The sequence below is a fragment of the Mus pahari genome, chromosome 8 (genome assembly GCF_900095145.1).
Source record: "Mus pahari chromosome 8, PAHARI_EIJ_v1.1, whole genome shotgun sequence".
Lineage (NCBI taxonomy): Eukaryota > Metazoa > Chordata > Mammalia > Rodentia > Muridae > Mus > Mus pahari.
Window position 1 is genome coordinate 65580806 of NC_034597.1, and position 25439 is coordinate 65606244.

Consider the following 25439-nt stretch of genomic DNA (forward strand, 5'->3'; position numbering starts at 1 on the left):
TGTAAGCCACCATGTGGTTGCTGGGAATTGAACTCAGGACCTCTGGAAGAGCAGTCAGTCTTAACCTGGAAGAGCTCTTAACACTGAGCAATCTCTCCAGTCTCCCAGACTGATGTTTTAGCTATGCTTCTATTGTTGTGCTAAAACAACACAGCTAAGACAGCGCCTAAAGAGTTTCATTGGGCTTAGGACTCCAGAGACTTAGAGTCCATACCAGGAGGGAAGGCATAGCTGCAGGACACAGCCAAGGTCACACATCTCCACCAGCAAGCAGGGGGTAGAGAACACAGCACATAGCCTTTGAAACCTCAAAGCCAGCCCCTGGGGACACAAGTCCTCCAACCAGGCCATACTTTCTAATCCTTCTGAAACTGTTCACCAACTGGGAACCAAGTATCCAAACATGAGTCTGTGTGGCCATTCTTATTCAAACCACCACACCTTCTTTTGAACAAAGTAAATTCTTAAACTTTTTTTTAAAAATCAGTTTAAATGTATGAGTGTTTTGCCTGCATGTATCTATGTGGATGACATGCATGACTGGTGCCCGCAGAGGTCAGACCAAGGCATCAGATTCCTTGGAACTGGAGTTAACGGGTGAGCCACTGTGTGGGTACTGGGAACCAAATCTGGGTCCTCTCCAAAAGCAACAAGTGCTCTTAACTGCAGTGTCATCTCTCAAGCTTTCAAAATAAATTCATAGAGCCTCAAATTCCACTTTAGGTGGCCATTGCTCGACAGTGTCATTGTGTGGATTCTGCTTTCTTGTTTGGCTATCATTGAAGACTATGGTGAATTTATTGCTGGCCCATGGAGTCAGCCTCAGTCTCCCGGGATATAAGCTGTACTGGCTAGTTTTGTGTCAACTTGACACAGCTGGAGTTATCACAGAGAAAGGAGCTTTAGTTGGGGAAATGACCCCATGAGATCCAATTGTGGGGCATTTTCTCAATTAGTGATCAAGGGGGAGAAGCCCCTTGTGGGTGGGACTATCTCTGGGCTGGTAGTCTTGGATTCTATAAGAGAGCAGGCTGAGCAAGCCAGGGGAAGCAAGCCAGCAAGGAACATCCCTCCATGGCCTCTGCATCAGCTCCTGCTTTCTGACCTGCTTGAGTTCCAGTCCTGACTTCCTTGGTGATGAACAGCAATGTGAAAGTGTAAGCCGAATAAACCCTTTCCTCTCCAACTGCTTCTTGGTCATGTTTGTGCAGGAATAGAAACCCTGACTAAGACATAAGCCAAGGAAGCCAATAAAGATTATATTGGTTTTCTAAGAAGCAGGGAAAACAATTCAAAAAGCTAAAAGTCACTTTGCAATTAATCTTTTATTCTCAGAAGAAAACCAGCTGCTTGGCGTTGAGGAGGGTGCACCAGTTAACATTTAGTACCTGGACACGTAACCTTGTGGCCTTGTGCAACAAAGTTGCCCATAATGGCTTCAAGCTGCTAGGCTGTTGTTGACTATATGTCCATGAAAAGACAAAGTATAAGACAAATGTTCTTTGACAAATGCTTTGAACTTTCCCCCCCTTTACTGTAAATGTGCTCTCCAGGAACTTCTCAAGGTCCCTTCTGAACTCCAAAGGCCTTTCCCACTCCTTGAGTCAGAGCTCAGTAGTGACGTCTAACAATCAGACTTTCGTGAGGAGGAGGAGGAGGATCAGGAGAGAACTCAGCAGAGAAGACCCACAGGTCTCCATGCAGAACCTGTGCTCTAAGAGGTGAATGACTTCTACATAAATATTTGTAGGTTTTACAAATAGAACGAGACATTGCTGACTTTGTTCTCTTTTACCCAGTCCATATGTAGAGCTATTCTTTTACTAGGGAAACCTTCTAAAACAAAGCTGCTTTCCCTGATGTCCAGATAGCAGGAAGAGGAGCAGACATGGAACAAAATGGGGACATGTGATACTCCGAAGATATCACAGGATCGGATGATGCGGAAACCGTCACCAAACTTGGGACCATGGCACCAATCACAGTCAGATGTGCTGGAAAAGAAGAAACAGGAAGTAGAGATTTGAGTTTCCACGAATGTAAAACCCCATGCTTGGTTTTTATTGAGCTTCCATCTAGATAAGGCACTTACTACTAAGTCAAAATTTAAATCCTAATACAGTGGAGCGACAGATTAGATATGTGTGCAAGGGCCCCATTTTCTAAAGCCAAGGTATGTGTGCACAGTGCATTATAAAAGTGAAGCAGCGGGTCCCCCTCTTCTTTTGAGGTCCTGGGGATTAAATCCAAGCCTTTGTGAATACTGTGTGGACATATGATCACTGAGCCATATCATGGTGGGTGCCAGTGGCAGAGCAAAGCCACTCATTTATGGCCAACAAGCAAAAGGAACTAGGATTCCGCAGTTCCCTTAAAGGGCATGCTCACATGGCCTATGAATCTTTCACTAGAATCCACCTCTTAAAGGTTACTAATCTTACAGTAATTGCACCTTAGATAGAGGCTTTAGCTCTGAGAGATCATCGCGATCAAAATTATGCTATAACAGTGTCTTTATTGAGTATTGGTATTTTTATATAATCCTGGGAAAGCATTTTACTTAGACATACTATAAATATTTGTACCATCCATACAACCCAGAAATGATGATTTATTTTGACATAAATAGTCAAAATAGTTATGCAACACCTAGACATAGCTGACAATCTCGAGCGGACCCTAAGAACCCTGGTCTTGAGGTTAGGTGACAAAGCCCTAATTGCTTCCTGATTCTAGATGTAAAAAATAAAAAAAGTCTTCTCTATTCCTGAATGGAACATCTCAGAATGGAGCAAAGCCTGTCCCGTGGGACTACACAGCTTTCAAAGGGAGTCTCTTGTGTGTCCTTAGTAATTCCTGAAAAAGATTTAACTAACAGATGCATAGAAACTGTGCACCATCTCAGCAACACACTGTTCTCAATGAACTTCAGAAATAACTGGAGAATATTATAAGATGGGAGTGACTTAGACTCCATTAGTAATCCTGCAAGACAAAAATGGGTAAATGAACTGTGTGTAAAGGTGCGTGCCAGTGTGTGTGTGTGTGTGTCTCTGTGTGTGTGTGTGTGTGTGTGTATGGTGTGTTAGTAAAATACTTAAGAGATGTGTTTTGATAAGAAGCATGTCAGAAATTACTCACCTTTTAAGATGCTTTTGAACTGCAACTGGGATGCAATCAAATACTTTATGTAGATTATTTTTAACAATGAACAAGGAACAAATTTGAGTAAGTTGTTGGGGGTCATTACAGGAATTCTCTAACCAAAACTGAGAACCAGTGAATGTATTTTCAATTTGAAATTTGATCAAGTCAAGCTTCAAAATCCCAGGTGGAAAAGACGTTATGGGATTCCCATCAACAATCAGTTTTTCAAGTGATCTGTACATAAGAAAACCATAGTTTACAAGATAATCACGCACTTTATAATATTCACCCGAGTTTCGGTACTGTGTCCTTGAAACCTGGCACCACAGCATTCATTTTAATATTTTCCTAGAATCAAGAGAGTTTCCTTGTAAAAACAATGGGACCGTTTTATTATGCAAGAGGTGCATTTGTGTGAACGAATCAGCTGATGCATGCATTTGAGGGGGGCCTTTGCAAACTCTTACCACTGTGGAAAAAGAAATATCCGTAAATTCAGGAGAACTAAGAAGTGTCACACCACATAAACACAATGTGGTGACATGCAGAAAAAAAAAGTTTTTAAAGACAACCTGGACACTGATACATGAGTTTTCATTAACACTTAATGAAAACAGTGAAATATATAACCTCAAGATAGACTGCTATGTTCGGCACCTGGGTCCCCTTATTTTTCACTGTGTCAATTGTTTCTAATAGTCCTTGTCCCTTTATTCAAAGAGAATAGATGTGACTGATCTCTCTCATTGCCTTGGGGTATCTTCTGCAGTCCTTTTTCTCTTTTCTAATGAGTGCTGAGAGCAGACAGAAATGTTCCTGTTCACGAAAGACATACAGACATCAAACCATTGTCAAAGTGCTTTCCCGGTGAACTGGCTGGCATGTGGACTCAGGTGGTGGAGTAGGTGCTTCTGAACTCCCCTTGACAATCTAGGCTCACATAGACTTTGCCCCAAACTGGGTTTCTCTAATGTTAACTCTTGCTAAAAAAAAGTAATATATGATCAAAGTGGGGGGAGTATTTCAAATAAAGAGACTGGGTAGCTCTTCAAATACAGCTTTACGACTGTACCTCTTGTGGCCAGCTAAGTGCGAGGAAAATCCCAAGCTCTTATTTTGTCCTGAAGGACAAAAACTGGGTGCTGTCATGTTCCCTTTACATGAGACACCTGCCTTGGGGTCAGCAGCATAGCTCTGCTGTGATTTGAACATTTCTGCGCTTCCTATCATCTCTTTTTTTAAATTAAAAATTTACCATGCAATATGTTTTGATCATGTTCCTTCCCCTATCCTAACTTCTCCTAGATTCCCCCACCTCCCTACCAACCCATCTTTGTTTTGAGCTCTCTCTTAAAAACAAACAAACAACAAACCACAAGCACAAAAATAAAAACCACAGAGCCAAAAGCCAAAATAAGACAAAAATACTGAAACAAAACAAAAAGTACACACACATACACAACACACACACACACACACACACACACACACACACACACACAAGATCCCTCCCTAACAACAACAAACCCAAAGCAAAACCATGGAGTCCACTTTGTGATGGCTCACAAGCATGGAGCCTGCCCTGGGATGTAGTTACTATGCCCAATGAGATTCCATTGGAAAACACTGATTTTCCCTTTGTCAGCAGGTATCACCTTCAAATAATTATTGGTTAGCAATGAACCCTGCATCCCCACATTCCCACTCTCAGTGCCTGGACTCTGGCTTGAACCTGTGCAGGTCTTGTGTATGCCGCCTGTTTCTGAGTTCATATGTGCATCCATCCTGCTGTGTCTGGAAGATACGATGCCCTTAGAGTCATCCAGGATCTCTGGGTCTTACCATCATGCTACCGCTTCTTCTGGCTAGATCCCTGAGCTTTGAGGGGTAGGGTTTCATGAAGACATCCCATTTGGGATTGAGTGCTCCAAAGTCTTCCACTCTCTGCACATTGTGTAGCTTTGGACCTCTCTGTTAGTTCCCATCTACTGCAAGAAGAGGTTTCTCTGTGGATGGCTGAGTGAGGCACTGATCTATGGGTATAGCAGAATGTCATCATAATCTATCTGGTCTCAGCTTCTTGATCAGTTTAGCAGCATCACGTATGGGTTTTATTTCATGGAGTAGACCTTAACTCCAAGCCAAAAGTGGTTGGTTACTTCCAAAACATTTGTGCCACTATTACGCCAGTATATCTTGCAGGCAGCTCACTACTGGCCACGGTATTTGTAGCTGGTTTTACGATTACTTTTTTCTTCTGGTAGTGTGCAGAGCACTCTCTACACTATGAATCCTAGTCAGTAGGGGTAACGCTTCTAGTTAGGCACCAGCTCAACTTCTCTAAGATACATGAAACATTGTCCTCAAATACATAAACCTTGTCTTCAACAATAGGGCCTTACCGTAAGGTTGTGGAAGGCAACCAGTAACCATGGCAATAACCTGTGATGTTTGGGGAGTTTGCATGTGACCCCTTTGACTAATGACTCAATAAGATGTAACTCATTCCTGGCACTGGATGCTTTAGTTGGTGGAATAAGATAGCTTGGAGCACTGTCTCCCCCATTATTTGATGAGTCCATTTAGATTTCTTCTCTATATGTATGAATTTTAGGAAGCTTCTATAGTAATAAGCTTCCATATGGTTTTTCAAGTGACCTTTAGTGTTAGTTGTCTCCCTGCACAAACCTCCATGACCCTTCCCTTTCATCTCCTATTACTTAATACTATTTTGGTTTTTCCCTTTAGCCTCCAGAAAGCTATATTCTATTCCCCATTTCATGGGCAAGACTCTCCTCCACACTAGTCCCTTACTAAGTACGTAACCTCTGTGGTCATTTGGATTTTAGCACATATATAAAAGCTTAAGAGCTAATATCCACATACGAGAAAAAACATACGATATTTGTCTTTTGGGCTCTGGGTTACCTCTTTCAGGATGATTTTTCCTAACTCTTATCCATTTACCTGCAAATTTTATCACTTTATTTTTCTTTACAGCCAAATAATGTTCTGTTGTTGTAAATGTGCCACGTTTTCATTATGCGTTCCTCAGTTGTTGGACATCTAGGTTTTTCCCGGTTCCTGGGTGTTATGAATAGAGCAGCAGTGACCATGGATAAGGGGTATCAGCAGCAGGGCACAGAGTCCACGGGTATACGGTCAAGAGTAGTGTATCTGGATCTTTAGCTTTAGGCACATAGATTCCCAACTTCCTGAGAACAACCACATTCATTTCCATGGTGGGTATTCATTTCCCCCCAACCCCAGAAATGTATAACTGTTCCCTTCCCCCCAACAAGCACATGCTGTCATTTGTTTTATTGATCTTGGCCACTCTGACTGGTGTAAGATGGAATCTCAAAGTTGTTTTAATTCGCATTTCCCTGATGGCTAAAGATGTTGAGCATTTCTTTAAGAGTTTCTCAACCATTTGGGTTTCATCTTTTGTGACATCTTCTGCTTAGCTCTGCACGCATTTTATCATTGTTTTGCTTTCCTTATGCTCAGGTTTTTGTTGTTGTTGTTGTTTGTTTATTTGTTTTATTACTTCATATTTAGTTGATATTAACCCTCTATCAGATGCATAATTGGTAGATATTTTCCTATTCTATATAGAATTCTTCATCAGACTGGTGTCCTTTCCCATACCGACTTCATGAGGTCCCCATTGATCAATTTTTGGTCTTGGTGTGTGTGTGCAGTGTGTTATTCAGAAACGCCCTTCTAGTACCAATGAGCTCAAGTCCATTCCCCTCTTTCCCCTCTGGTAGGTTCAGATTATGTCCTAGTTAGGATTTCTGTTGATGGAATGCAACATCATGATCAAAAAGCAAGTTGGGGAGGAAAGGGTTTATTTGACTCACACTTCCACATCACAGTTCATCATTGAAGGAAGTCGGGACAGGAACTCAAGCAGGGCAGGAACCTGGAGACAGGAGCGCTCCTTTGGGAGTGCAGTTTACTAGCTTGCTTGTCATGGCTTGCTCAACTTTCCTTCCCACAAAATTCTGAGCGACCATCTCAGGGATGGCACCCCCACAGTGTTATGGATCTTCTCCATCAATAAATAAGTTAAGAAAATGCCTTCCAGCCAGATCTTATGGAGGCATTTTATCAGTTGAGGTTCCCTCCTTCAGCTAACTCTAGTTTGTTTCAAGTTGACATAATGCTATCCATCACAGGTTATATGTTGATCCATTTGGAATTGAGTTTTTTGCATGATGCTAAACATGGATTTATTTTAAAATTTCTGTATGCAGCCATCCAGTTTAATAAGCATCACTTTTTTTTGAAGATGCTGTCTGGTGGATTTTTCCTATGATGATTATGTGGTGTCCTTCTCTACATCTTCCAATTAATGTATCTGATGTCTATTTTATCAGATATTAGAATAGCTATACCTGCTTGCTTCTTTGATCAGTTTGCTTTAAATACCTTTTACCCTGAGGAGATGCCTAGTCCTCAAAGTGAGGTGCATTTTTTTGGATGTAGTAGAAAGATGGATCGTGTTTTCTTATCCATTCTGCTATTTTGTGTCCCTTTGTCGGGGTATTGAGGGCACTAACTGAGAATTATCAGTGAACAGTGTTCAATGATTTCTGCTATTTTTTGTTGTTATGTGGGTATTTTTCCAACTTTTTTTTAATTTACTTGGATTATTTATTCCTTGTGCCCTCTGGAGTTAACCTCTTCAAACTAAAGTTTTGCAACTAATGTCTTCTGTAGATCTGATTTCAAAGACAGAAATGATTTAAGCCTAGTTTTATCATGGATGTTTTCTTTTTCTGTTGTTATGAATCATAGTTTTGATGCATGTTGTAGTCTGGGCCACCATTTATGGTCTTCTCTTCTCAAGTTTGTAAAATGACCATCCAGGCCTTTATGGCTTTCAGACCCTAGGGCTAATATCCAATATATATGCAGAACTCAAGAAATTAGACTCCAGAGAATCAAATAACCCTATTAAAATGGGGTGCAGAGCTAAGAATTCTCAACTGAGGAATCTCTAATGGCCGGGTAGCACCTAAATAAATNTTCAACATCTTCAGTCATCAGGGAAATGCAAATCAAAACAACCCTGAGATTCCACATCACACCAGTCAGAATGGCTAAGATCAAAAACTCAGGTGACAGAAGATGCTGGTGAGGATGTGGAGAAAGAGGAACACTCCTCCATTGTTGGTGGAATTGAAAGCTGGTACAACCACTCTGGAAATCAGTTTATTGGTTCCTCAGAAAATTGGACATAGTATTACCTGAGGACCCGGCTATACCACTCCAGGTGCTCCAACATGTAATAAGGACACATGCTCCACTATATTCATAGCAGCCTTATTTATAATAACCAGAAGCTTGAAAGAACCCAGATGTCCTTCAACAGAGGAATGGATACAGAACACAAGGGAGTACTACTCAGCTATTAAAAACAATGAGTTCATGAAATTCTTAGGTAAATGGATAGAACTAGAAAATATCATCCTGAGTGAGGTAACCCAATCATAAAAGAGCACACATGGTATGCACTCACTGATAAGCAGATATTACCCCAAAAGCTCAGAATACCCAAGATACAATTCACAGATCACATGAAGCTCAAGAAGAACCACTAAAGTGTGGATGCTTCAGAGCTTCTTAGAATGGGGAACAAAATACTCACAGGAGGAAATATGGAAACAAAGTGTGGAGCAGAGAGTGAAGGAAAGGCCATCCAGAGACTGCCCCACCTGGGGATCTGTCCCATAGACAGTCACCAAACCCAGACACTGTTAAGGATGCCAAGAAGTGTATTTGAGAGGAGCCTGATACAGCTGTCTCCTGAGAGGCCCTGCCAGAGCCTTACAAATACAGAGGGAGATGCTCGAAGCCAACCATTGGACTAATCATGGGGTGCCCAATAGTGGAGTTAGAGAAAGGACTGTAAGAGCTGAAGGGGTTTGCAACCCCATAGGAAGAACAACAATATCAACCAACCAGACCCCCCAGAGCTCCTAGGGACTAAATTATCAACCAAAGTGTACACATGGAGGGACCCATAGCTCTAGCCACATGTGTAGCAGAGGATGGCCTTGTTGGGCATCAATGGGAGGAGAGGCCCTTCTTGGTTCTGTGAAGGCTCAATTCCCCAGGTAGAGGAATGCCAGGGCAGGGAGGCAGGAGTGGGTGGGTGAATACCCTCATAGAAGCAGGGGGTGTGGGGATGGGATAGGGGTTTCTGAGGGAGAAACCAGGAAAGGGGATAACATTTGAAATGTAAATAAAGAAAATATCCGAGAAAAAAGAAAGTCACATGTTACTCTACTCGACCTGTTTTCCGAATGTGACTCACCTCCCACCACCACCTCGCAGCTTGTAACATCTTATGCTGTTGTTCTAGTCTGTACATTTAGTGTTTGGATTACTGTGTGTCACAGGGGACTAATATTCTGCTCCTGTCTAGCTGGTGTTAGATAAGCTTCTTGTACTTTGATAAGCATTTCTATTTCTAGATTTGGGGAAATTTTCTTCTGTGATGTTTAAAAATATTTTCTGTGCCTCTGGCCACCTTCTTCTTCCTCTATACCAATTATTCATAGATTTTTGTCTCCTCTTAGTCTCCCAGATTTCCAGGGTATTTTAGGCCTGGATTTTTCTTTAAATTGATTACTTTTATTTTGACTGTAGCTTGAATATCAATTGATCTATGCTGTTGAAAATTTGCACATTACATTCAGTTAGTAAGAAATAATTACACAATGCTCAATAGGATGTAGGAGGTTCAACTAGAGTGATTTATATTAGCAAGGACATCTCAGATTACTGCTTTATGCACTTTGAAATCTACATACATTTCCAGGGAAGCTCCATATTACATGAATAGTTTATGAAACTACAGGAAGCCTGGATTTTTTTTTTTAAAGACTTAACATTTTATTTAACTGATCTATTCATTTCTTCTACCTTGCCTTTGGCACATGGGAATATCTCTTCCATGTCTTATAGTCTGTTGGTGTAGCTTATCACTAAGGGTTTTGTTTGACATCTAACTTTTTCATTTCTAGTTTTATTTCAATTCAGATTTGTCTTTTTAGTGATTCCATTTCTTCGACAGATTCCACTTTCAGGTCTTGAAGTTGTTTTCGCTATTCCATGCAATTGGTTCTTTGTATTCACAGTCTTCAGTAAGGTCCTCGCTCAAGCGTTCATATGCTCTTTAAGGTCCTTGAGCATAGTCAAAATTGCTATTCTGAAGTCCATATTTTGTGCTTCATATAAATTGCCTTTCTCAAGGAAACACTGCAATAGGGTTGCTGGCTGGAAGCTGAGGAACCTGATACCTGGCATGCCTGCAACACCAGCTAGAGTCTAAGCCCAAGGAATCCTGACCCCCCTTAGCCCACTTCAGAGCTGTCACATTTGCAAGAGGAAAAGGCACATCTGGAAATGCAAAGGGAGCCAGTAACCGGTTAGGTGAGCAGGGTCAGTCAAGCTCCAAAATGGATAAAGCAGGGGGAGATGGGGGTGTGGGTGTGAGTGTGGGTGTGGGTGGGGGTGGGGGTGGAGGTGGGAAAGAGTATCCTGCACATGTCACCAACAAGAAAGGAACAGGTGCAGGGTAAAGGAGACACATAGAGAAGTGAACTGTATCGATTATAACAGCCATGCATAGGCTGGAGTGTCCTAGTAAAATATAAGGATGACCACACTTTAAAAATTGGTAGAAACAGTAGAAAACCAGAGGAAGACTTTTTTTTTTTTGAAGATATGACTGCGTTCCAAGAAAGCCAATCAGCCAGTGAGAACTAATAATGGAATTTGGCTACATAGCTTGATTTTTAAAATTAGTATAAAATCATATGTCTTTCCTATTCTGTATTTACCTCAATCAGATGATATTGGAAATAAAAGAAATATTATGTGTAGAAATATAATTATGAATTTCTTGGAGACAGTTATTACAGAAGTTAAGTGAATCACAAACTGCCGTGAAGGGCATACAGTAAGATCTGAGAGGCTGGAGAGATGGTTCAGCGGCTAAGAGCACTGCTTTTGCTGAGGGCCAAGCTCCACTTGCAGCATGCAAGCTCCCTGGAGCCAGCAACTCCAACTCCGGGGAATTCAATGTCCCCAGCCTCCCTAGGCACCTGTACTCACCTGCACAAAATCTCACACAGACAGATATGTAACTTAAAATAAAATATGTTAAAAGATTTGAATGATTAAGAGTTTATAATGCGCCTGGCAAACACAGAAGTGGATGCTCACAGTCATCTATTGGATGGAACACAGGGCCCCCAGTGGAGGAGCTAGAGTGTGTGTGTGGGTAATGACATTGAAATGTATAAGAACCACATATATACACACCAGAAAGTGAACTTAAATGAAAGGTTATTATATTTTACTTTTAAAATATCATTGGGAATACATCTTGCAGAAACTACATACTAGATATTCAAACTACATTTGAAAGTAAACCCCACAATTCACAAATTATATTCACATTGACTGAAAAAGATGAAAAGATTAAGGTCTTTGTCATTATCGTTATCACACATCCTTAATGCCACGGTCATTTACCATGTATCTATTACTTTGCAAATACCTGAGTTTCTGGATTTCATTTGAAATATTTTCAATTTCATTGTAGGAAATATCGAGCTCCTCAAGATAGTTCAGGCAAAATAACCTTAAACAGAAAGAACAGTGAGTTATGAAAGAGATTATTCACTGTCACTGGAAATTAAGATTTACAAGTTAAACATTTTCCCACGACACTGAGAGTTGCATCAGCCTCTTCTCATTGTGGGCAGTATCCATTCCACAGACACCTCTGAAAACGGTGCTGCTGTCTCTGAAGCCTGGGCTGACATCCTTTGGTGTGAAAAAGCCTCACTTAACAAAAGATAACCAAGAACCTTTATCATCTGAAGGTTTTTCTTAGTCTCTTGCTTGAATTCTGGGTAGCCAGAAACAGCAGGACCACCCCACCCCACAGTTCAGGAGCCACACCTCCAGCATCCTGCTATTGGGTCCTTCCGGAGGCTTCCCACAGCGTCTCTCATGCCTCTCCTAGCTTCCCAGGGTTCCTTGAAACCCCAGCCTGCCCCTGACCTGCAGCAGCATTTGTCTCTGATTTCACAGGGTCTCCTTCCACCCGTCACTAGATTCAAGGCCTCCTCTTGAATAGAACTGACCCCATTCAATTCGACAAACTGCATTTCAGTTACATATTAAAATTGCAAGTAAGGTCACATTCTGAGAATTTCAGTGGACGTGGACTTTTGTGATCTCTGTCCAACCCAAGTGTATCATGACTTTCCTAGTGAAATGCCTTTGATTTTCCTTCCCATCAAGTTAAATGACCAAAGTAAGAACTAAAAGATATAATGGTTGTATGACACACAACCCCAGCATTGTGAATCTGTTTCCTATGGGATGCAAATAGAAACCACTTTTTTGGAGGTGAGAAATGAACAGCTGAGATCCCCCTCTCCCAACTGTGTGTATACTATCCTCAAAATCTCTTCTCACCCTTGCATGCCTAAGGCGCGGTGAGCACAGGATTTTACTAACCTCCCACTATTTCAGCATGGCAGATGACGATCTTCACAGTCCCACCCTTGACTACTTTCCTGAGTTGCCTGTCATCCCCTATCCCATAATACCCTACGACCCACTGTTTATTTGCTAAAAGTATCTGAATCACTAACTCTTACATATCTCCAATACCATGCCGCATCTGCCCCAAATGTGACTCTTTGGTCTTAAGACAAATGTAACCTCCTGCACAGAGCTCTTCTGCAAACTCTTTCACTTGGAAGAACAGATCCTTCTGAGTGTCGGCTTACTTCTTGGCCCCTGTCCTGTTGTAAAACTGAGAGGTCCTGGAGACCAGAAATTACATCTTTTATTTCTATCTGTTCAGTGTATGAATAAATCAGAAGTGAATGAACCCCAGTTAATCCAAACCCCTCCTCTCTGAGAAACTGTTGGCACTGATTTGGAAACTGTGAGACAACCCTTTTCAATTCAGTGGTCAACCTCCAACTTCCTTTTCACTCCAGTAAAGAAAATGTTGGTAGTATCTATTCTGTTTTTTAAATGTAAGATCATAGTTTACTTTTTTTTTTTTACCTTAGGAAGTTCCTCTCTGCCATCAGTGGACCACAGAGATCTTCTCCTCCATACTTCCTATCCCTCATTTATCCTATTATCCCAGCCACCAACTCCAGGAAGAATTCCCTGGAAATTCACAGGCTAGTCTGGTCAGGGAAGTAGGTAGGTTAATAGCAGATCTTCATCCCTCTCTTGAATCCTCCAAATCCAATCTCTCAGTCTCATCCATGGCTCTGGAGGAGGCCACTTGTTGTGGCCTCTCTTCACTCTCAGTAGATCCTTGTGGATCATCCTGTTTTCCTCCCTCCTGTAGACCCCTCTAGCCCATTCTCATTCCTAAGTGTCAGATCCCAATACCTGGAAACACATTTTATCTGGAAACCTCAGTGGCCACACCTATCAGGATTCCAACAGAATTTCCTACCAGGCAACACATAGCTACCACATTCTCCTAAGAACTATAGAGGAACTAGAAACTGGATGGTGGGGTTGGGGGCAATCACCCACCCAACAAAAACAAGATCAGATATCAACGCCCAGAATTGTAGTCTTTCCAAACCTTAGATGCCTAGATGCCAGCATAAAAACACAATTAGTAACAGTCAGGAGAATATGTCTCCACCAGAGCCCAGCAACCCTACTGTAGCAACCCTGAATATTGCAATATAGCTGAAACACAAGAAAAAAATCTTACAATAACCTTATGAATATGGGAGAGGTCTTTAAAGAAGTGAATAAATATTTTAAAGAATATTTATTTTAAAGAAATCTATAAAAATACCAACAAACAGTAGAAGAAAATGAATAAAACATTTTAAGATCTGAAAGTAAAAATAGAATCAGTAAAGAAAACCCAAACTGAGGGAAATCTGGAAATGATAAATTTAGGAACTCAAACAGGGACCTCAGAGGCAAGCCTCACCAATAAAATACAAGAAACAGAAGAGAGAATCTCAGGCATTGAAGACACAATAGAAGAAATGAGTGTACCAACTGGGACACTATGAAAAAACCAACTTTAGGAATAATAGGAATATACAAAGGAGAATAAACCCAGGTCAAAAGTACAGAAAATACTTTCAACAATCTCATAGAAGAAAAATTTTCTAACCTAAAGAAGGAGATGCCTATCAAAGTACACAACAGGACACATATATACAAAGTAGCATACAGGATACTAAATAGAGCTGACTAGAAAAAAATATGCATTGTCGACACATAATAATCAGAACAATTAAATGTAAGAACAAAGAGAAAATATTAAAAGGTACAAGGGGGAAAGACCAAGTAATATATACAGACTTATTAGAATAACACCTGACTTCTCAATGGTGACTTTAAATCTAGAAAGGCGTGGACAGATTTTCTACAGACTCTAAGAAACCATAAATGCCATGCTAGACCCAGCAAAACTTTCAGTCACAATAGATGAAGAAAATAAGATATTCCATGATAAAACCAAATTTAAGAAATATCTATTTGCAAATCTTTACTCACAAGGAAAGGATTAAAAAAAAAAAAAGGAGAACTCCAACCTAAATGGTTAACCACACTCAAAAATCAACAAATTCTGTTTATTGACATCTCACATCAATGGTCTCATTTCCCCAATAAAAGGGTTCAGACTAACAGAATTGATGTGAAAACAGAATTCACCCTTCTTTGCTTCCAAGGAACATACCTCAATGTCAAGGATAGATATCACCTTAGGGTAAATGAATGGTAAAAGATACCTAAGCAAACAGATCTGAGAAGCAAGCCAGACTAGCCAAAAGAAACTTCTGGTAAAAGAGACATCACACCAAACATTACTTCAGAGTAGATAGAAAAAGATATTCCAAGCAAATGGTCCTAGGAAGCAAATTGTTGTAGTCATTTTAATATCTGACAAGAGAGGCTTCAAACTAAGACCAATCAGAGGAAATAGAGAAAGATACTATATACTGATCAAAGAAAAACCCACCAAGAGGTCATTGAAACACAAGGGCAGTCAAGTTCATATATATATATAAAACCTGTTGCATCCAATAAATACACAGTTACATCAAGAATAGATATTACTTCAGAATAAAGGGTTAGAAAAAAAGATATTCCAAGCAAATGAACCTAAGAAGCAAGATTGTGTAGTCATTTTAATTTAACAAAATAGACTTCAAACTAAAATTAATCAAAAGACAGGAAAGGACACTACAAGATGACATTTCAATTCTTACCATTTTTTAAAATTAAAGCTATTACACTTTTAAAAGATTTATTTATTTATTTATATGAGTACAGTGTGGCTGTCTTCAGACACACCAGAAGAGGGCATCAGATCTCATTACAGATGGTTGTGGGCCACCATGTGGCTGCTGGGAATTGAACTCAGGACCTCTGGAAGAGCAGTCAGTTCTCTTAATCACTGAGCCATCTCTCCAGCCCAATTCTTAACATGTAGAAACAGCACTACAGCTTTAATCACATATTGACTCTCACACACTGATAGTGGGAGACTTCAGTACCTGACTCTCACCAATAGCCAAGTCATCTAGAATAAAGGTAAAGGAATGCTGATGCTAAATGATATTATAAATCAAATGGTGGACTCAAAAGATACTGATGTAACTCTCACCTAGGGACCAAACGGTAAATATGAACACCACCAACACAGCAACACACATTGATCAACAATGGTGTTTGCATGCAAGGTTTGTTATCGCAGTGGTGGAACAGGGCTTGTAGGAATACACAACCAATATCTGATGTGACTGAAGGCCTCACAGACAAGGGAACCCATACCCAACACTGCTTCAGTGGCCAACAGCCTGAGACCAGATAGCCCAGGGACCCGGGGTAAACCCGAGTACTACTGTTCTACTAAAGTAACATGGCAATACATCGGTTCCTAATGACATCCCGCTGTACTCACAGATCAGAGCCTTGCTCAGGCACCATCACAGAAGCTCCCTCCTGCAGCAGACGGGAACAAATACAGAGACCCGCCGCTGGACAACTCAGCCAGCCAGAGTAGGATGTCTCTATCACACCCCTCCCCTCAGGGATCAGAGAACCCAGTAGCGGAGGTTGGGGGGAAAGAATGTAAGAGCCAGAAGGGATGAAAGACACCTATGGAGCAAGGCCCTCAAATCAACATGTGCAAAACTCACAAAGACAGAGACGGTGTTACACAGAGCCTGCATGGGTCGGCACCGGATCCTTCGCATACATATTATGGCTTCCAGTGTAGTGGTTTTATGGAAGTCTTAGGTGTGCAAACAAATGGGTCTCTGACTCTTGTGCCCTCTTGTGTGCTCTTTTCTGTCTCCCTTTTTGTCTTATCCAATTCCCGATGTGTTAGTTTTTGTTTTCTCTTACTGTATCCTATTTTATTATTATACCTTAGAAGCCTGTTTTCCAATGACAGACAGAGAGGGGGAAGATTCAGATTAGAGGTGGTGTGTGGTGAGGAGGAAGTGAGAGGAATAGAGAGTGAGAGTGAGGGGAAACTATAATTAGGATACGGTATGTGAAAAAATCTATTTTTAATAAAAGAAAAAAAAAAACAAAAGGACTTCCAATACTCTGACGTTTTATTTTGTTGTGGAAATGTAGGTCCGGGAGAAATGAAAACATTTTAGAAATAACTGGAAGGATTTACAAAGCAGTTTACAAGATGTTTTCCCTTGATTTTTGTAGTGTTCTTGAAATCAAGTGCACTTTCTCTAACCTTGCCAACAGAAACTGCCATCAAGGCTGAAGGTGCCAGTCTTCCAGTATCTATGGCACTTGGGGGCCATTGTGCCTTCTCAGCTGTGGCACATGGATCTCCTACAACCAGAAAGATCCAGCTAGGGATGGGAAAAATACAGTGCAAGAACCCCATTGTATTTTTTAGAAAACTTACTCAAGTCACATAGCTGAGAAAGAATAGCGCCAGCATTTAAAAAGCTTAAGCAAAAGTTCAGACAAGTAATAATAGAAAATGACAATCTATTTCATTTCTTGAAGTGTGGCCTGGGCAGGCCCCAAACTCCCTTTGTGCCTTTGGCTCTGAGCACTTGGGTTTCATCTGACTGAACTTCTCTGTTGTACTTCGCTGTCTCCATCTTCCCCTATGAAAGGATTAGCTCATTCGTCTTTGGTTGCTACATCTGGCTGCCTTTGTATAGCCCAAGTGTTCCCTTCACCCTGGTCTCTGCAATTTTCTCTTATCTACCAGTGTGCAGTATGTTGCTTCATCTCTTGAGATATCTGTTTTAAGAAGAGTGCACATTTATCCAGAATATCTAGGAATCTGACACTTCCAACCAGGATTTCTATTATAGACTGTGATTTTATTTGTTGTACTACACTAAATTTCAGAGGCACTTGGGACTCAAAAGCTAGTATTTCTAAGTCAGTGTGTGCTTGTCACATAATAGCTGCTAATGGTGGGGAAAATATTACATATAACTAGATTTTTCACATGTATATAGTGTGTTCTATGTATTCTGTGATATTGAGATTATAGAAAGTTTAGAGTATCAGATGTGCTTAAAGTGTATTTTTAATTAACTTTATGACAAGATATTTGGAGACAAGCATATTGCATTTCAATTTTGTTTTGTTTTTGTTTTGTTTTGTTTTGTTTTTTGTTTTTTGAGACAGGGTTTCTCTGTGTAGCCCTGGCTGTTCTGGAACCCACTCTGTAAACCAGGCTGGCCTCGAACTCAGAAATCCGCCTGCCTCTGCCTCCCAAGTGCTGGGATTAAAGGTGTGCGCCACCACCACCTGGCTTGCATTTCAATTTTTAAAGCATTTTTAACTCAATCTTCTATGTCATTAAGGTGTTTGCGTGATGTCAAACCATAGCGGGACAAAGTAAATTTAAAATACAGAAAGTTTTTCTGTACAGCATTAAATAAAAAGTGTACAACATTCTTCGTTTCAGTTAACATATTCCAACGAGTCAGAATTCCTATCTTCAGCATAGAACTTTCCTGTGAGTTTAGTACATTTGAGCCCAGCTTTACGGTAGAAGACACAGTGCAGGACAGCCACAGTGGTGCATGCTTGTTGTCCCAGCACTTGGAAGACTAAGGTGGGAGCACCGCCACTTCTGGGCTAGCCTGGGTTACTTAACAAGACCATGTCTCAAAGGACAAAGCCTCAGCTACTCCGACAGTCCCCAGTTCTAGTGACCTTGGATTCGGGTTTGTTCCCACATACCCATTCTGGCACGAGAGTGACCTAAAAGAGAAGTTTGGCTCCACCACTGTCCTGTAGAAAGCCCCATGGTGGCCAGCCCTTGTAAAGTATACATCCCTTCCCTTATATCACAAAGACCCATTTACCACCCCAGGTTCATTTCTCACCATTTGGCTCTGCCCTGTATGCTGCAAAATTTAGCAAACAGTTTGTATTTCCTAACCTACATCATCTATGACCCATATATATCTGTTCAAGAAACACCCACAGGACGACTATCCTGTGCTCGACTCCTGAGATGCGGCTAACTTAAATGTTGCATTTAGTTAGGCATCTGCTCTTCCAGGGAGTCACTTTGATCTTGCAGAATGGGTTCCAAGTCACCCTTTCCTGTCTACAAGGTTTACAGTGCACATCTCTGCAAGCTTATGTTGTTAATTAAATCCACTTGTCTATCTTCCTAGCAAACTGTGAGAGTGAGCCCAACAGTGTACAGTAGGTGTGTATACAGACATCTGCTGACACACAAGACTGAAAGTGTAATATCTACCGTGCATCCGGGGGACTAGTGCAGACAGTAACAATCGGAGTACAGAGTGTGTCTGGGGGCAGAACTCTCAGGCATGCTCTAGATTGCTTGGTTCAGTGCATTCACTTGGTCTCAGCGGATGCTTCTGTAATCGTGACACACCGCAGCAAGTCTAAGCTAGCAAGACTTCCCACAGTTCTTCCATTAAGTTCTCCACTCCCTAGATGAGCTCTCACTGTTCACCCATCTCCAGTTACATCAGATGCTGCTCTAAACTGTCTTTGAAATGATGAAGGTTTTCCTGTTAGGTTTTCCATTCCATGCTGTAATTCTGCCTTTGATACACATGCCCACCCGATGATGTTTAATAGAAACACAGCACCTTGTGTTAGAAATACTACTGTGTTTAAAGTAGTGCCTGAAGCGTTTATTATGACCAGTGATTTATGAGTTCTTGCCAATGTATAACATTGAAAAATATGTTAACTCTTTATTTACAGTCAACTTTTAGTCCCTGCAGGGATTATTGCATTTTCAGTGACAGTTATGACTACTTAAAGTATGTAATTATGATTACAGATGATCTGTTATGAATTCCTATTTAGGTGCTATATGTTCATATGCATGTATACAGCTATGTGATATGTATACTAGTATTCACATTTACACAGACACACCCTTAACCTACTACATTCGATTTGTTATACTCTTAACTGGAACAAGTATAGTGGTTAAAGTTTTAGTGTAAGTTTTTCCTTGGGAGTTAAGTACCAGCTGGTACTTGAGAAGTCCATCTTATATGCAAATGTCCACATTCTTACTAGACTTAGAAGGCTCTTAGTCATCAGATAGGCTCATCTCCTTAGGTTATAGATTAGAACACGGAGGGCCAGAATGGTCAAATGTCTTTCTACAGACCCTCAGGCCCTCATTCTCGTATTTAAACCAAAAGACTCCAGCTCCGAATTCCGAGTGTAGTGCTTCCTATTCTAAGAAGCACCATCCATGGGTAGGCACCAGGTTCTTACCTGAATTGCTGGTCATTATATTGGTATTCATTAGAGCCATGCTGTGTGCTGTGTAGCTGGGAGGACAGTTTTGGATACCAAAAATGAATACCATTAAGAAATGAATCTGCTAATCATAGCAGAACGAGGATGTTTAAGTAACCAAAATTCTTGTAGCCACTTTCAAAAGGGAAATTGAGACTTTACTAAATAATTTATGACTAAATAAAAATAAGTACAAATAATTTAGTTCTGTGTCTCCCTCAGATGATCAACCTTACCCAGCAGGAAGCTCTGTAATATAATTAAAGGCAATGGAGAAAATCCTAAGGTATGTCAATAGATGGATTTCAGAAGGAATTTCTTTGATAGGATTATTTCTCAATTTCAGTACTTGTAGGTTTTGAAGATAAAGTATCTGGGGGACAAAAAGGCAAATATTAACTGAAATGAAAAGCATACAATCTATCTATGTAAATCTATTTATTGTAAAGCATACAATCTATGTGTGTCTTCTTTAAACCAATACAGTAAACCCAATATAGAAAAAACCATCTGGGCTCATATTGTCTCAATAAATGCTTTTAGAGAAAGACCAAGGCAGGGTTAACACTGGGTGTTAAGTGAGGAGGGAACTGGGACACTTGAGTCATGAAGGAACTCAGTGAAGCTGTGCCTCTGTCTTTCAACTGCCAGAGTTGTTCCTTTTAAATGATGATTTTATTAATTCTTTGAGAATTTTGTACAATGGATTTTGATCATGTTCATGCTTCTCCAACTCCTCCATGTCCTGCCCATCTTCCTACCCACTCTATGCACGTCCTCCCTCTCTCTCTCTCTCTCTCTCTCTCTCTCTCTCTCTCTCTCTCTCTCTCTCTCTCTGTGTGTAAGACTACTCTCATATATGAAGCCTGACCTGGAGTGTGGTTGACCTACCAGGAGTCACACCATTAATGAGAACTACTTTTCCCTCGCCTANTCATGTTCATGCTTCTCCAACTCCTCCATGTCCTTCTCTCTCTCTTCCCCATTTTATTCTCGTCCTCCCTCTCTCTCTCTCTCTCTCTCTCTCTCTCTCTCTCTCTCTCCCTCTCTCTCCCGGTTTGTGTAAGACTACTCTCATATATGAAGCCTGACCTGGAGTGTGGTTGACCTACCAGGAGTCACACCATTAATGAGAACTACTTTTCCCTCGCCTAGCAATTATCAACTACCAGTCACCTCAATTAAGGGTAGGACTTTGTGGGAAGCACTCTTTCTATGAAGTCATTCACCACCGTTACCTCTTAGAATCTTTCCACCACCTTCTTCTACGCAGATCTCTGAGCCTTAGAGGCAGGCACTTCAGCCTCTTACTCTCTGCACCCGAGAATCAGCTGAGAGACTCTATGTTAATTGCCACGGATTTTGTAAAAAGCCATTTCTCCGATGAGAGCTGAATGATGCATTGGACATGAGACTCCATGTGGTCTTGGTAGGAAGATTGGCTGATAGGGCCTGGTTTTTCTTTCCAGAGTATGTGAATGTGTGGTGGAGAAGCCAATAAGAAAGGTGATTAATAATGGAAGTGCAAAAACCCTAGGGGAGGCTCCTTGACTTCAGAGTGATCCTTCTGTGCTATAGAGAGTCTGAAAAGCTTCCTTACACGAGTCGTGTGATGCTTTAACTTACAAAGTCATTAGAATAAAATGAACTAAAAGAACAAAGCCTTCAAATCAATATGGGGTTAATATGACATGTTGTGATAGTAAAACAACCGTTCTCGTGTGTCCTTGACTCAAGAACTGTCATTGCAGGGCTGGAGAGATGGGTCAGAGGTTAAGAGAACTTAATGATTGAAGAGGACTGGAGTTCTGATCCTTGCACTCAAGTTGGATGGCTCACAACTGCCTGCATCTCCATGGGATACAATGTCCTCTCTTGACCTTAATAGATACCCTGCACATATACACAGACAGAAACACACATACACACTGCTGTGAGACAAAACTTTACCTGGAGAGACAACAACACACACACACTCCTGAAACAGACCAAAGTCTGGATACCACCAGAAGTCCAATGAGCTTTATTGGGGTTATTTACAGGAATATGGGTGAGGAGCAGAAAGGACTCAAAAGATAGCTGAGTCACTGAAGCCAAATGCAGCATCGGTGACAGCTCACAAAACTGGGAATCTGAAGCAAACTGCACAGCCTTCAGGGAGCTCAACAGATTGGAGGGTGTACCTTCCAAGTGACTCAGTAGGTCTAAACCTCTTCAGGCCACTCAGCCAGCCTCTGCTTCTTCCAGACAGCTGGGCTAGCTCCAGTCTCCTTTTCAGCTTTGTTCCCCTGATGATGACTCTCAGCAGGCTTTACTGTTTATTCTTGGAGGCAGGGTGGTGGTGGGTGGATCTGGTCAGTTTCAGGGACTTCCTGAAACTATTTTGAGGGTTTTTGTTTTTGTTTTTGTTTTTCTGTTTTAAGGACTTCCCTGAAAGGATGGAATGTTTCAATCTTTGAAAAGTCCTAGATTTTGATGAACTCATATTTTCATATAAGACCATCAGGCCATGATGAGGGAGGAGAAAATATCTCCAGAGCAGAATTCACTGTAGTTCACCTGCCAGGTGTCACACTCCGATGACTTCACTGCAATCTCATAATAACTTCATGTCCACCAGTCTTCATATGAAAATGCAAAACTGAATTGATCCGAAGGTCAATGTGGAAGTACCATCAGAAGAACATCAAACCAGTGTACCCGAGATATTTGTCCATCTATACACGCCTCATAAACTTTTCTATTGAAATTTCACAGTGTAGGTGTGGTACTTTGGTTGAACCTACTCCTAAACATTTCATTATTTTTCTTGTGACTTTTAAATGAAATTGCTTCACCGATTTTCTTATCAAGATTATGTATTGACAGTATACTAAAATGCAGTTGACATTTTTTGGTATTAACTCTATATACTGCAACATTTCAGGAAATACTCATGCACTATAACCATATTTTACTGGGTTTCTTATTATATCTATATCGTCTGCAACTGGAGATGGCTTTCATTCCTCCTTTTCTTCAAACACAGTTTTGTGTAATTTCAACATCTTAATAAAACTATGCAGTCTTTTGTTGAGATAAAACATTTCCATATCTTTATGGGAGTAAATGAATCCATAACTATATTCAATCTTTTTTTAAGAAAATGTTGAATCTTAGTAGCTATTACTGCTTTACCAGTTGCCTTGGTTAGATGGTTCGGTGCAAGGTTGAACAGAAGTAGCCAGGATGTCCATCCTTGTCTTGTTCCTGATCTGAGGAGGCAAACTTCCAGTCTTCCATCATTGAGTACACTAGCTGTGAGAGTTGTGTTGGACGTTCCTTCTGTTCCTAGATGTTGAGGGGATTCTTTTGGAGGGAGTCGTGAAAGAAGCTAGGATTTCCCAGGGCTGATCTGGTGTATCTATTGAGATAGTTGTGTTTTTCCTCGTCTGTGCCTTAGTCTTCCATCGGCCTTTCTAGGTTGAGCTGTCTAAGCATTCCTGAGGTAAACCTCACCTGGTGATGCTTCACTTGGTTGTGGAGGAAACTGCCTTTGTGTGCTCTGAAGACTTCTACATACGCAGTCATGAGATGTGCTCTGTAGTTACCTTTCTTGTCACGGCTGACTTCTGCTATTAGAACATTATTGGTTTAATGGTTCAAAATGGGAAGTGTTCTCATCTATTTGTTGAGTTTGTGAAAGACTGTTTTAATTCATAGATAGTTGATAGAATTCACCCATGAAATCATCTAGACTGAAACATCTCTTTATGGGAAGTTTTAAAATTATTGTTGAATCTCTTACATATCATTTATGTTTTCCATTTGCAGTCTGCTTTTACGTGTTTGTAGAAATATGTTAATTTCATCTAAGCTATAAAATGATTTGGAATAGTTATTTTAAAATCTAAATTCTTTCTTGTTAGCTTTATAGGGTGAGCAGGGACCTTTCATTTTTGACTTTGAGTATTTAAACCTTTGGTGTGTACATAGGTTTTTGTTTGCTTTTTTGGTCTTTTATGTAGTCCTTGTCGATTTTGTTAATCTTGTCAAATCTTTTCAAAGTAGTAATGCTTGCAGTTTTGTCTTTATCTCTGTTGAGTTCCTGTTCTCTAATTCCTATATTAATTTCTATTATTTCCTTCTTATTCTCTCTTGGGTTTAGTTCACTTGTTTCCAATGCCTTAAGTTGGAAGGTTAGTTTGTTGACATGTGGCACTTCTTTTTCTTTTAAACTTTTATTGATTTGTTGTGAATTTCACAAAAGGCACCCCAATCCCACTCAGCTCCCTGTACCAACCTCTGTCCTCCAAAACCTCCTCCATGAAACAAAACTAAACAAAAAGCCAAACTCATGGTGGAAGCGGAGATGTGTCACAAACAGCTTTTTTGCTGTTTTTTGCCCTTTTGCCCAAACAGCTTTACTGCAAATGTTCATTGCAATGAGTCATCGGTCTGGTTCAAGGCCTCTGGCTTCTGCTACACCATCAATACTGAATCCTCACCAGGACTCCCCTCTTGGAAATCCCATTGTTGCTCTGTGTCATGGAGATCCTGCAGCTTTGGTTCTTCATGACTGGCCCCTTCACGTGGTTCAGCAGTTTACAGATGGGGTAGGTATTGGGCTGGGCACAAAGTTTGAGTAGTAACTGAGTTGGTCAGCCCACCTGTTCTGCTTTGTGGCAACTTTCAATGGGCAGGACCATGGCAGCAGTGTGGGCAAGGACATTACCATAGCGGTGGGTGGTAGTGCAGGCTTCTCACACCAGGCTCTTACTCCCCACTCTCCTGTCTCCCGTTCCGCCTCTCTTCACAGTGCTCAGGCTGTTTTGCTTCTCTTTCTCTCCCATCTCTCCACCACATACTCACTCAGGCACTGCAGTGGGCAGGGCTCTGTGTGTCTTCCACCTTGAGATATGTCTTTCTAACACAGACAGCTATAGCTGCACATTTCCCCCTGAGCACTGTTTCAGATGCAACAAAATAAATGTGGACACACTGTTTCCACTGTCATTCCCCTTCAAAATTCTCTAATTTCCCTTTGATTCTATTTTGGCTCATTGATTAAGAATTAGTTGCTTTGACTCCCTGGGGACCCATGGCAGGGACCCAACTTAACTCTTTCCTGCCAACCTTCTGTCTTCTCTACTAACCATCTTAATGCCTTTCTGTCAACTTCCAATCCCCAGAAACTCTTTCTACCAGGGATCCCAGTGACCAAAGTGGACTGAGAACCAGGAAGACAATCTTCACTTTCCTTCCTGTCATCCATTAAGAGCTCCTCCATCTTCCTTTAAGTCCTGTAAGTAGCCTGCTGGGAGAAGCCCCTCCTCGCAGCCGATCTTCATTTCCTAGTCGCTCTGCCTGTCTTAAGGTTTTATTGCTGTGAAGAGATAACATGACCAAGGCAACTCTTATAAAGGACAACATTTGACTGGGGCTGGCTTACTGGTTCTGAGGTTCAGTCC

General features: G+C 41.0%; 1 protein-coding gene across 1 annotated transcript in view; it reads right to left on the reverse strand.

The window, feature by feature from the left end:
- Positions 1 to 1753: 1753 nt before the first annotated feature.
- Positions 1754 to 25439, reverse strand: part of Lrrc63 (leucine rich repeat containing 63) — a 40728-nt gene continuing 17042 nt past the window's right edge. Inside the window, exons 6-9 of the mRNA XM_021204152.1 lie at positions 20226 to 20362; positions 11729 to 11812; positions 3142 to 3381; positions 1754 to 1994 (exon numbers count right to left, since the gene is read on the reverse strand). Coding sequence (XP_021059811.1) covers positions 1754 to 1994; positions 3142 to 3381; positions 11729 to 11812; positions 20226 to 20362 — 702 coding nt within the window. The remainder of the gene's footprint in view (positions 1995 to 3141; positions 3382 to 11728; positions 11813 to 20225; positions 20363 to 25439) is intronic.